Source organism: Macaca mulatta, chromosome 15 (assembly GCF_049350105.2).
Source record: "Macaca mulatta isolate MMU2019108-1 chromosome 15, T2T-MMU8v2.0, whole genome shotgun sequence".
In the NCBI taxonomy this organism is placed as follows: Eukaryota; Metazoa; Chordata; class Mammalia; order Primates; family Cercopithecidae; genus Macaca; species Macaca mulatta.
The window spans coordinates 100,836,875-100,850,234 of record NC_133420.1 but is presented as its reverse complement, the minus strand read 5'-3'; the positions used below and the strand labels follow the sequence as shown (position 1 = coordinate 100,850,234).

General features: G+C 40.6%; 1 protein-coding gene across 1 annotated transcript in view; it reads right to left on the bottom strand.

Annotated features, from left to right (window-relative positions):
- CFAP95 (cilia and flagella associated protein 95) overlaps positions 1 to 11,641 on the bottom strand; it is an 84,981-nt gene extending 73,340 nt beyond the window's left edge. Inside the window, 1 exon segment of the mRNA NM_001194002.3 lies at positions 11,442 to 11,641. Coding sequence (NP_001180931.1) covers positions 11,442 to 11,593 — 152 coding nt within the window. The 5' untranslated portion in view covers positions 11,594 to 11,641.
- Positions 11,642 to 13,360: the final 1,719 nt, after the last annotated feature.

Below are 13,360 nucleotides of genomic sequence, written 5' to 3'. Positions count from 1 at the left end.
TTGTGCCTGAAAGTCCAGCAGGACATTTGGTATGCCTTGACCTGCTCATTTGTCAGAGTTATATGGGCAAGGACTGAGACAAGGAGCAAGACTTAACACATTACATTTGCCACACTGACTTTGACATGCATGGAAACCAACCAGTAGTGGTTCCAAATTACTTAAGTTTATTATAAAATTGTTTTACACGAAAAGAAAAATTCAAATTAAAAAACCATGCAGTCTTTCCAGGCTAAATTTTTCTAATAATTGACATAACAACTAATCATTTGTTAGAGGTCTGGGTGGGAGGTCACAGTATCTTAACCTCTGAGAGACTGCCTGCAGTGGCCCATTGTTGCCTATTGACATGCATCCCCTACAAGGAGAGCAGGTGCCACTGATCTCTGAAAGCTCGGAGTTCTTATACAATCCTGAGTGGGGAATTCCCTTTCTGTGACTGGATCTATTATGAGTGTTGCTGTTCACACCCTTGCTATAAATGGCCATATGCAAACTAGCTAGCCTTAATGTGTTGATGGTAGATACATGTTAGCTCTGCTGTTCTCACCCATCTGGCTGTTATTATAGTTTATGGATATGTAAATTAGGCTTCATATAGATAGATGGATAAATGCTGTTAAGATGCTATGGCCACCTCCAGGACTAAGAGTCACAATTCTTACAGTCACACATTCTGCATCACAAGATACCAGTCATTACACAACAAAAAATGCCCACACATATTTCCAAAGACTCTTGGGGAAAGGGTAGTACGGCCCTTGGTTGGAAACTAATGCACTATACCTTAGTTCTCCTTGGGGATCCTAGGGACTAGGTGAACCTCCTCTGGAAAGCTTCCCTTGTCCAACAGGCCTACGTTAAATGCTCCTCTTGGATGCTCCCTGAGCAACCTGCTTACTGCTAATCATAACACATATCACAGTACATTGTAATTGCTAGGGTAGCCCTCCCCACTCCTGTCCCACAGTAACCTCTAACATCCTAAAGGCAGGTGGGATGTCTTAGTCATGGTCAAATTCTTAACCCAGCAAAGTGCCTGCAACAGAGCAATGGATTCATAAATACACTTTTAATAAATGCCGTTCAAAAAAGAGTCCTTCATCTAGGAAGAAGATAGTGAATAAAAGCTTAGTGCTTTTTAAAAAAAAGCTTATTTAATGCTTCTGGATCCTTACTGAGCAATTCAGTTTTTCCAAATGTTTAAAAAATTGTGACAAGTTATTTATTCCTATATTTTAATTTCAAAATAGTTTTTCCTATCACTATCTATAAAAGGAGGCTAAATTATTTGCAATGAAATTTACTTTGCAATAGATAAATGGTATTATGTTAATTCTTCCATTTAATTGAACCTGGAACAATCTGATTGGATATTTAGTAGCTTACCAAAGAAACATATTATAATATTTCTGCCAATTAATTCTCTTTGTTAAATATAAAAAGAAAATACGGCCGGGCGCGGTGGCTCACGCCTGTAATCCCAGCGCTTTGGGAGGCCGAGGCGGGCGGATCACAAGGTCAGGAGATCGAGACCACGGTGAAACCCCGTCTCTACTAAAAATACAAAAAATTAGCCGGGCGCGGTTGTGGGCGCCTGTAGTCCCAGCTACTCGGGAGGCTGAGGCAGGAGAATGGTGTGAACCCGGGAGGCGGAGCTTGCAGTGAGCCGAGATCGCGCCACTGCACTCCAGCCTGGGCGACAGAGCAAGACTCCATCTCAAAAAAAAAAAAAAAAAAAGAAAATACATAGTGTGACTAATAACAATTAAAACATAATTGTATTTCAAGTGAAATAAAGGAAACAGTAATAAAGATTAATGTCTATCAAAACCAGTAAGAAGGCTGGGTGCAATGGCACACATTTGTAATCCCAGCACTTTGCGAGACCAAGGTGGGAGGATTGCTTGAGGCCAGGAGTGCAAGACCAGCCTGGCTATTAAAGGAAGACTATCATCTCTACCAAAGAAAAAAAAATGTTTTTAAAAATTAGTCAAGCATGGTGGTGCATGCCTATAGTCCCAGGTGCTTGGAAGGCTGGGGCAGGAGAATCACTTGAGCCCAGATGTTTGAAGTTACCACAAGCTATGACTGAGCCACTGCACTCCACCCTGGGTGACAAAGCGAGACCCTGCCTTTAAAAAAATAAAATAAGAATATTTAAATGTATTCATAACTTTTGTAAAGCACTCCAAAGATATGTTTCATCTAATCTCTACACAGGATTTCTGTTTTCAGCCCATTACATCTAAGATAAATTTTAAAAAATTGCATTGAGTAGGTACAAGTTGGCTGGGGAGGGAGAGTTTAAAGTCAAAATAGCATCAATTGTAGGAAGTCTCCCAATATATTAATGGGTTATGTTCTAGACGTTTGCTGTAAAACTGAGGGTTTGGAATTTGCTATTCCTTCTCCACCACAGTAACTTTCTCTAGGACTGCCAGCCCAGCACTCTTTCCTTCTCCTGGGTGCGTCCTCCTTGTTCGTGGCTCTTGGAGAGCTACCATATTTCCATTTGCCCTTGCCCAGCCAGATGACTTCAAACAGGTACTTGGCCCAGGGAAAGACATATGGCCTGAAATTTGTTGAGCCAGAACTGAAAATACCTTAAAGCCAATCTTTCTTTGTAGGATGAAGATGTAAGTTATACATTCCAGAACTGCAGCAGCCATGTTTCCCATACTCTTCCACAACAAGATGAAGCAAATTCACAAAGAGAGAAGGGAAACACAGACCTGGTGCATTTTCATCCTTCGTTCCAGTTGTTCCTAAGGCCCAGCTTACCCCTGCCTGTCTCACCTGGTAATCAATCATCCAGGAATATCCTGAGTTAATTCATTCTGTTTTCTTAGGCTAGAGCAAGCTGACCATCTGTCACTTGCAACGAAAAGAGTTCTGACCAGTACCCACAGAAAATGGTGCCAATGGGAATGAGTTCCCAGGGAAACTCAGAGAAGTGTATCTAACAATACTAGTTATAGTGCCACAAAACCTCCTGAGCCCCAAGTTTGGGCTTCTCAGTGTGAACCTCTCCTTATCAAAATGTCACTAAGCTGCACATTCTTCTAACTTCCTCCCCCAACCACAACACGCTTACCTAGAAAGAGATAGTCGGTAAGGTAAATGAAAGCAAGCTTGGTGAAAAAGTACTTCGGACTATCTGTGAGAGGAAAGACTACAGCAGCATTACAATAAGGAGAGGACTCTAATGGCTCCCACAGCCCAGTTATGAGTTGGGTATAAGGGTAGGGGTTTGGCTTGAGGCAGAGGTACTTCTGTACAGCAAGGATCTTTCCTAATCCAAGTTTGCCTGTGTGGTGAAATGCCTCTTCTGTATACTTTGCCTTACCAGGGCTCATCTTGCATGTAAAACAATTTTATTTTTGTAAATGCCAGTTAAGTTGAGCAAACTTTCACACAAAGGTCATGGCACAATCATTCTATAACTATCCATTTTCAGAAAAAGAATTTGACTGGAATTTCTTAAAAGAAAATAGCACTGAAAGAAAAATGTAGTCAGGGCAAAAGGAGGCAGAGTCTCCTGGATTTCGTCTTGAAAAATAAAAAAATATAGTGCTTTCCCCAAAAACTACTATATCCAAAAGCATTTGTAGGTAATGTGCATATGTTGAGGAATGAGAATGTAGGACTAGATTAAAAATAACGATGGCGTAGGATCCACCGTTGTAGAACACAGACGAGAATGAAAGGGTGGTTAAACCAAATGAATGTGAATAACATCATGCTTTTTACCCAACATAAACTAGCAATTAAAAAGATATTTTTAAAAGGCTCATAATAAACCATGGAGGGTGACTCAGATGCTGAAAGAAATGAAGTATTGTGTCTAAATTCTGATCCTTTAGAAAATGTTTGCATCCAGGTAAAAGCTGTAGAAAGTGATATCACAAATTTTAAGTAATTTTACTTTATTCTTATTATGAAAATACATGTTTGTTATGGAAAATGTAGAAGTAGCAAAGAGAAAAAAGAAAAGGAAAAATAACCCATAAATCCACCATCCAGTAATAAATATCATGTTACATGGTGAATATTTTTTCACTCTCTTTTCAGTGAATATAGACTCATTTATTTTATTTTATTTTATTTTATTTTATTTTATTTTATTTTATTTTATTTTATTTTATTTTTTGGAAACAGGGTCCGTCACCCAGCTCTGTCACCCAGGCTGGAGTGCAGTAGCTCAATCTCAGCTCACTGCAACCTCTGCCTCCCAGGCTCCAGCGATCCTCCTGCCTCAGCCTCCCAAGTAGCTTAGACCACAGGGGTGTATCACCACACCCGGCTAATTCTTGGTGTTTTTTCGGTAGAGATTGGGTTTTGCCATGTTGCCCAGGCTGGTCTCGAGCTCCTGGCTCAAGCAATCCTCTCACCTTGGCTTCCCGAAGTGTTGGGATTACAAGCGTGAGCTACTGTGCCCGGTCTAGACACATATTTTTAACCAAAGAGAGAATTCCAGTACATATTGCTTTTTTATACTTAAAGAGATTAATTTTTCAAATATTAATCTTCGTACTTTTCTTTACTGAGCCACCCTTTAAAATAACTTTTGCTCTAATAAATCAGAGATACCCACTTTTGCTTTGGGAAGAATTAGGACTGTTTCACCAGAAATCTGAAGAAAAAATGGAGTATTATTGATTAACTTCTGACTGACAAAATGAAATTTTTGAGTTCTGAGTGAGATGTTTTCTTGAAAGTCAGGCATTATTGAGAAACAAAAGGACTTCTAAATTCCTTTAGCTTCTGTTAACAACAAGAACCAGAAGCTCTCAAACATACCACAGGGAGGATGACTTTGTCATTAATCTTCTGAAGAACACTTTAGAAACTAAAAGAGGAGCTTTGGTAAGTCTCAAGCCAATGGGAGTAAACCATCCTGGGCAAACCATGGCATCCTCTCGCCCTCTCTCCAGGGCATTGAGAGGGAAGTTGAGTTGAGTGTCACTGGGCCAGCTGCAGGCCACCATGTTGAGGGTAGAGATGCCCCACCTCTACCTGTGGCTGCAGGGTGACCAGCCTAAGTCAGGGGCTGTGCGAGGACAAGCCTGATAGGTATCTGCAGTCCCCTGCAAGAGATCAAGTGGGACTGAATCTGGAGGCAGAGACACCAAGTTCTCAACAAACCAACAGGATCAGCCACAAATTCGGCAGCAGCATGCACAGCAGTTGGACCACGATGAGGCGAGCAAGGACAAGGACCTACAATAGATCCGGAGGCCTCACTCCTCCACCCCCACCCAAACGTCACATAACCTCAGCCCCTTGTACACATACAGATGGTGTTGGGGGAAGGAGAAGGTGGAGGAGGAAGGACTCAAGGAGTGGGCACTGTTCTGAACGAGACTATTTTAACCTAAAACAAGCTGTTAAACTAAAAGAGACACAGATAAGCTTTAATTGGCATGTTTGAATTTTTCTCTAGTAACCAACAGTTGAAAAGTTTGAGGATTGGTTTTAGAAAATAAATTTTATATATACATCTGAGTTGTGTGCATATTTCTAATTCTGCTACCCGCTAGAGTGAATATATTTCCATGTTCTTAGCCTACTGTTACATCATCTTAAATGCCTGCATGATATTATAATTTGGAATTTTTTAAAGTATAAGTTGAGAAATAAAAGTATCTCTTTAAAGTGTAAATATCATTCGTCCCCACATTAACTCAAAACCTCATTAGTACCTATCAGTTCTTGATGGTATGACACACACTGCAACGAGGAACAGCCCAAACTTAGCTCCCATTTAAAAATTCTTTACTATTTTAACAGAAGTATATGTTATACCCTTCTAAGGTCATTTCTACAGAGGTGTCCAAACATACTTCCATGTTTGTTATTGCATCAAGAGCATGGCTGTGAAAATCTGCCCTGGTTTGAGTGAGGATTTTGTACTACACTGTGGTCTTTTACCTCAAAGCCTCATTAAAATATAAATATAGGGCCTCAGCATGCAGTACATTTTGGGTTTCTGTCTTTATTCTTTCTGCCTGCTCATTTGCTCATTTATTTGAGAAACATTAATTGAGCACCTACTGCATTCTTATCCCTTGTCCTGAGGCTTGCCCTTCTTTCCGCCTTCTAACTATAGATCCAAAAAAGCCCCTTCAAAGCCTCTTCTCTCCCCCGTCAAATTTTGTGTTGTTTGCATGGAAACCACAGAACCAAACTTAAAAATGTGTACAAATTAAGAGTTAATAAGCTTCTGATTGAGGGCCTGAGTCTATGTTAAAGGCAGAAAGATGAAGGCTTGATAGAAAAGAAGCCCTTGTGGATTTCAGCAAAAGGACAGGCTGCAGCATGTGGTTACCAAGGGGCCTTATTATTTTTTTTCTTTGCTTTTTATCATAGTTCTCGAATGTGTTTTGGAAATGTAGAAAGATGGGATTGCTGGCTAGCAAAGCTCTGTGTAGCACAAGCTTGGTCTCCAGTGACAGGAGGAACTCTAAATGCTTCCAGGTTAGTACCTGAGAAAATCATTCATTAAATACAAGAAGAATGACACAGCAAATTAGAAAATTCAGACACTCTCTTTTCTATTTAAGCGCACTCATGATATCCAGGTGTCTTGGAATTGGGTGCCCCTGTGAACGTGAAGTACCTTAAATACCTATAAACTTCCTGTTCAAACAGTGCAGTAGGGTAGGGGAAAGTCTGAAGAGCTTCATGGAAAGATTCCACCCTTTAATTCTAATTTATTGCCCCAGCCCAAATGATTTTGTGTAAAAGTATTTAAAACTACAAAATTCCCTACCCCACAATTATCACCATATTTCTCTTCCCTTTTTTTCTGTTTATCTTTCGGGTTTCTTCCTATAGGGGACAGGAAGTGAAACTCCCAGGCTCTTTAATTTGGGGCTTAGGCAGGGAAGAAAAGTAATTAAAATCACAAATACATAAAATTAACCTGAGTCCTTAAAACTAAATGTCACCATGGAGACCAGAGCAAGAACTGTCTCCATGGAGATCCCAATGCATTTGTTTTGCTTTAAATTATTATCACTTGTTCCCAGATGTCAATTTGGCCAAGGAAAAGATAAATATGAATGAATGAATATAAGAATTAGCCTCACATGAGAGAATTTGTTAAGGGTAATTCTAAATTGTTGTGATTCTTAGTATTTCATCATTCCAATGAGTGGGAAGATATCCTAACAGAAAATATTTCCCCTTAGTTCAGTTCTAATGGAATCACCTGATGATATGGCTCCATAAATGCTACAGGAATTAGTGGGGTAAAATAATTCCTAGAAAAGGCATCTCTCACTCAGAAGCATCAAGGTGTGATGAGGGTGATATGACTCTATCAAGCACTTCAGTTGCAAGGCAGAGGTGGCTCTTTGGTAATGTTTCATCCCAGTAACAGATGAAAGGTATCCCCTAACAAGGATTCTGGATATAGTACTTTATCACGTCTATTATACACAACTGTTTTTAATATGAGTAATGAGGTCAAATAGCTCTGTATCACATGCCAGATAAAGAGAAACACAGGGAAAAAATCTAAATGTTTGAACTGTTTAATCAGAGGAAAGTCAGAATTTCTCCCAGATACAGATTTTGTTTTGTACATATGTGTACAGTCACTTAACTGATTGAATACTCTGTTGAGAAGCCATGCAAATGGTGTGTTTATAGATATTAAGTGTTCATCAGTTAAATAAGAAATCACTAATAAAAGCTATTAAAATTTAATAAAAATTTAATCTATCATAAAACAAATCAATAGAAAGCTAACAATTATGACCAAAATGCATAAAAATAAGTCAATGACATCATTCAATTTAGAATTTTACACAACCTGAATTTTTTTCAGCTTTGTAGGACAGATCTTGGTGACTGGCTAGATGTGGAAGAACAAGTATGCCAGCAATACAGTCAGCACAGAAAATGCTAGTGCTTCTCACATTTCACAGTTAATTCTTGCTATCTTTATATTCTATAAAGTTGCCTCGAACACTCAATTAGCAAATACAGAAATACAAGGTTAGGTTCCTGTGAGCCTCTGGTCACAATATTTTTGTCAGTCAATCAAGACATAACCTTGTATTATACGTGTTTCAGTTTAAAAACACCTTACGTAACGTGTATTGTTGATTCATTCACATTGAAATCACTGCCAACTGCACTATGTTTTTTTGGAGATAGACTATAAAATGTAGTGTCACAACTCAGAGTTAAATAAAACAGGTTTTCATTAAAAATCTAATGTAACAGTTATAAAACTTAAAATCTTAATAGGGATAATTATAAAAGCTATCACAGATACTCAACAGGAAACTTCAGAAATTATAATTATTTTGCCATTTATGTTTTACTATTAAGTATAATTATTGTGTTTCTTTTTTTATTACACTTTAAGTTCTAGGGTACATGTGCACAACATGCAGGTTTGTTACATATGTATACACGAACTGCACTATAATTTAAATCTGAATGAAGCTTTCTAATACATGCATTTCCTCTGTAAGGGGTGTTACAGTCTTCCTGTGCTTAGCATGATGCTTGGGGCCGTTTTACCATATAGCTAACAAAAAGCACAAAATGCAAAAAAAAAAAAAAAAAAAAAAAAAAAAAAGTCGCATTAAATAGAACATGGAAAGGATACTTGTTTACAGTATGAGAGCTGAAACAAAAAGGCAGAGCATTGCTTTGACCTCAGGTAGGAACATGCACGTTGGGCAACTCAATTATTTTTGGTCTTTTTTGCTGCTCTGAGAATGTCTACAAATGACCACAAAAGTGCATCAAGTATTAATTTTGACTTACAAATAAACTGTAGCACGTAGGTGAATTTACAAACACAGAATTCAGAAATAATAAGGATCAACTGTATTTGTCCACTATTGAAAAAGAATTCTGTTTCCTGAGGGGCTGTTCTTTACTATTCCACTGCACTTGCCTATTCTTTTTTGTCCCCTATCCTTAGTTGAAAACCTTGCTCAGGAACCACCCTCCCCACTGCACCATTACCTTTGTTTCTTATAATCATCTTTTTTGCAAAAATCAGATGATAATGAATTTATTGATATTATTCTCCTTTACTGCTGTCTGGAGCTCCTTGAGGTCAATGGCCATGTCGTAATACATATAACTAACTTCTACTGTGCTTAATATGTGGCAGGCCATGTGTTAAAACGTGTTTCACATATCATACCTCATTTAATGTTACAATAACCCTGTCATCCCCATTTTACAGTTGCAGAAACAGGCCCAGAGCAGTCAAGTCACTTGCCACAACACACAGCAAGAGAGTTAGTTTTCAAACCTAGAGCCCGAGTTCTAACCATTATGCTATGCTAAATCAATAGTGTTAGCTACTGATATGGTTTGACTGTTGTGTCCCCACTCAAATCTCATCTTGATTTGTAATCCCCACATTGGGAGGGACCTGTAGTCCCAATGTGTCAAGAGAGGGAGGTGATTGGATCATGAGAAAATTTTCCCCATGCTGTTCTCATGATAGTGAGTGAGTTCTCACAAGATTTGATGGTTTTATCAGTGTTTGGAAGTTCCTCCTTCACCCTTCTCTCTCCTGCTGCCTTGAGAAGAAGGTGCTTGCTTTCCCTTTGCCTTCCACTGTGGCTGTAAGTTTCCTGAGGCTTCCCAAGACCTGATGAACTGTAAGTCAATTAAACTTCTTTCCTTTATAAATCACCCAGTCTCAGGTTTTTCTTTATAGCAGTGTGAAAACGGACTCATACAGCTACCCTACATTATTGACAACTTATGATTTTCCAGGAATGATGCTAAATGCTTTACAACAATTATCTAATCGAATCCGTTTCTCTATCTCTATGTCCCCAACATGTAGCAAAGTGCATGACACACAAATGTTATGTTGGGTTGAATTTAAGTCTTCCTGTTCCCCAGCCTTCCTTCCAAAACCAATGCATGATATCCCTCTATATTTTCAGCAGCGGCTGGAATGACTTACAGTGTTCCACTACCCTTTTCTCCTCACCAGGTTCCTCACCTTCTTCTCATTTATGTTCTTCTGTGGTTTTGCTATTGATATCTGTAACTTTCAAAATGGATTTTTCAAAGTAATAGTAGTGCAGCAGAGAGCAGAAGCACTGTCCCTTTGCAAAAGGTCTTTCTCTTTAACAGTAACTTCTAGTGGTGATTTATATTATGACTCAAATCTCTGTGGGGTAACAGAATCACAGAAGAGCTAAGTGTTTTGCTTGAGAGCTATGAGGTAAGCCCCATATGAGGCTAAAAGAGAATTTTCTGTTTCCCAGTGTAGCTTTGGATTCCAAATCTGTATAACCTCTCACACTAAGTTCAAAGGAGGAAGAGAGACAGTTTCAGGGTTGAGAAGTAAAAGCAGAAAAGTAAACTTGTTGGAAAGCAGGGAGTTAATTTGAGGGAAAGAATTTGAAAAGTCCTAAAAGTTTCCACTATTCTTCCAGTTTCTCTTTAAGAGAAAGTGAATTTCCAGGTCAAGGTCTAAAGCACAAGAAGTAAACCAAATGCTTCTTGGGGCCAAGCAAGAACTTACATGAGGGAAGTTCCTAAAGACAGAACAACACCCATCTTAAGGCGTAGCCAGTGCTCAGCTCTGGTGCATTCATAGTTTCCCAGAGAAATAAAATCCTCCCTGGCCAGGACTTTTAAATTTTCAAATATATAACCCTGGATTTATTGTGAATCTCCTAGTTTTAAATGTGGCCAACTAATTAAAATGAAAAAAATAAAAAAGTAAACAGAGATTATGCGAAGCAATGTCTTTTGGTCTTAACCAGTGTGAGATGCCAGTTTGCAGTCTCTGGCCAGAAAAGTCCTTGTATGTAGCCTAGAAAATATGAAGGGCCTCGTTCAAATCACTCAATGTATGCCCAATGTACCCCCAGAAAATGGCAGCCCTCGATGCTGGTCCTCTAAACAGGCATCTCCCTCCTGCTGTGCCCCTAGCCTCGAATTCCTTTTATGAGTAAGTGACTGTTTCAGAAATGTGCTTTCCAGGCCTCTGATAGCACCCGCTTTTCACCCCCTATTTATACACACCCGCTCTGTGCGAATGAGCTAAAACCTCAGGTGGCCGGGGATTTGGCTGCTGCATGGTCCAGTGTGTGTGTGGCTGGGAGCTGCCCCTGGAAGGCTTTTCTATTTCCTCCTGCCTGCTCCAACCCTCTCTCCCACTCTCCCCATCTCTCCTTTGAAAATACTTCTTTCACTTTTTTTCTCTCTCTTTTCCGCCTTCCCACTCCTCTCTCGTCTCACCTTTTCCTCACCTTTCTTCTCATTTCCTTCTTTCTCTACCTTTCTCCCCCATTTTTCTCATTCTTTATTCTGTTTCCTCTCTCTTCTCCACTCCTGTCCCCTCTCTCTGACTCTCCTTTCCTTTCCTGTTCTAGCCTTTCCCCTCTCTTTCCTTCCCCCAATACCCGGGATCTTGGGAGGGGAACCTCGCTCACCAGGAATACACCAACACCGGCTTCGAATATTTCTTGTGATGGGAGCGAAGGGTCAGGGAGCCCTTGCGCTCCACCAAGTCCAGGGGTCCGATCTCCAACCAGTGTTGCTTGCTGTCGCACCAGTCCTGACAGAATCTGTCAAGGCTTTCCATGGCAGCCCTCGAGGTATAGACCTCTGAGGAGTTCTCTATGCACCTGTCCTGCCCTACTAGACCGGAAGTACCAAGATTTGGCGTCTCTTATCTCCTAAGCAACCTGGGGCGGGGCCAAGGGAGGGGCGGATCCAACCTGACGGCCAAACGTTTCCTAGACGTTGTCGTTACTGATAAGAAACTACGTTTCCCGTAATCCCAGCACTTTGGAAGGCCGAGGCGGGCGGATCACAAGGTCAGGAGATCGAGACCATGGTGAAACCCCGTCTCTACTAAAAATAGAAAAAAAAAAAATTAGCCGGGCGCAGTGGCGGGCGCCTGTAGTCCCAGCTACTCGGGAGGCTGAGGCCGGAGAATGGCGTGAACCCGGGAGGCGGAGCTTGCAGTGAGCCGAGATTGCGCCACTGCACTCCAGCCTGGGTGACAGAGCGAGACTCCGTCTCAAAAAAAAAAAAAAAAAAAAAAAAAAAAAAAAAAAAGAAACTACGTTTCCCAGAATGCAGCGAGGGTAGCGACCGGGCTACATAGGTGATAAAAGGCGGAACTGCATCCTGGGATCTGCCGTTTCGCCTGTCCACCCGCCAAATCTTAAGAGTGGCTGGGCGCAGTTATGGGGGAGTGGTGGGTCAGTTAAGTACCAAGGGAAGAGCAAATTCCCTGAGCCCCGAGTGGGTCTGTTTGGGCTGTTTTTAGAGAAGTTCTTTTTTTTTTTTTTTTTTTTTTTTTTTTGAGACAGAGTCTCACTCTGTCACCCAGGTAGGCTGGAATGCAGTGGCGCGATCTCGGCTCACTGCAACCTCCGCCTCCCAGGTTCAAGCGATTCTCCTGCCTCAGCCTCCTGTAGCTGGGATTACAGGGGCCCGCCACCAGGCCGGCTAATTTTTTGTATTTTTAGTAGAGACACGTTTTCACCATGTTGGCCATGCTGGTCTCGAGTTCTGACCTCAAGTGATCCGCCCGCCTCGGTCTTTCAAACTGCTGGGATTACAGGCTGAGTCACCGCGCCCAGCCTTTACAGAAGTTCTTTCTACCGTCCATCATCCATTGCCACCACATCTTCTGCTTACAAGTTATTTATAATAAGTTTGACTAAAAGAGAACAAGAGAGCATCCCCTGAAACCCAAAGTATGTCATTCTATACAGCTTTCTCACCTGCGAAAGAGGAGGAGCAGACTCATGCAGCAAATCACCTAAAAAGTTTGAGGATCAAAAAGTCTAGCTCCAGTTTCAGATCCTCTCTCGACGTTTCTGAACACTAGTTTCTTCCTCTGAAAAACGAAAGAGGGAATGGGACCGTAGAGTGGAGTGGGCACAAGAATCGCAAGTTCCTTCAGGTTATGATGCTGCAAGACTCTAGGTACAGTTTAGGACTCTGGGCATTCAGATCCCCAGGACTTGTCAAGTTCTCCTCATTGAAATTTTTGATATTTTGTGACAACAGAAATTCATCACATTTTTGTGCTGTGTGTTATATGTGGGAAGGAGATTTCAAAAAGATTGCCTTTTGAAATTATTGGATAGCTGTGTTACAGAAGAAAAGACATTTTATTTCATTTTTGACTTTCCAAGAAAAGAATATGTAACACATCAGAATTCTTCTCTCCTCCCTGGCCTTAGTCGAGTACTTGAGGGGCATTAAAGGGCTTCATCCTTGCAATCACTTACCCAGCATAGTCCTTAATACAGATAGCTTCAGTGTTGAATGAATGAATAAATGTTCATTATGTTTGATTACCTTAGATTTACTTTCCAAAAGTGTCTTACTT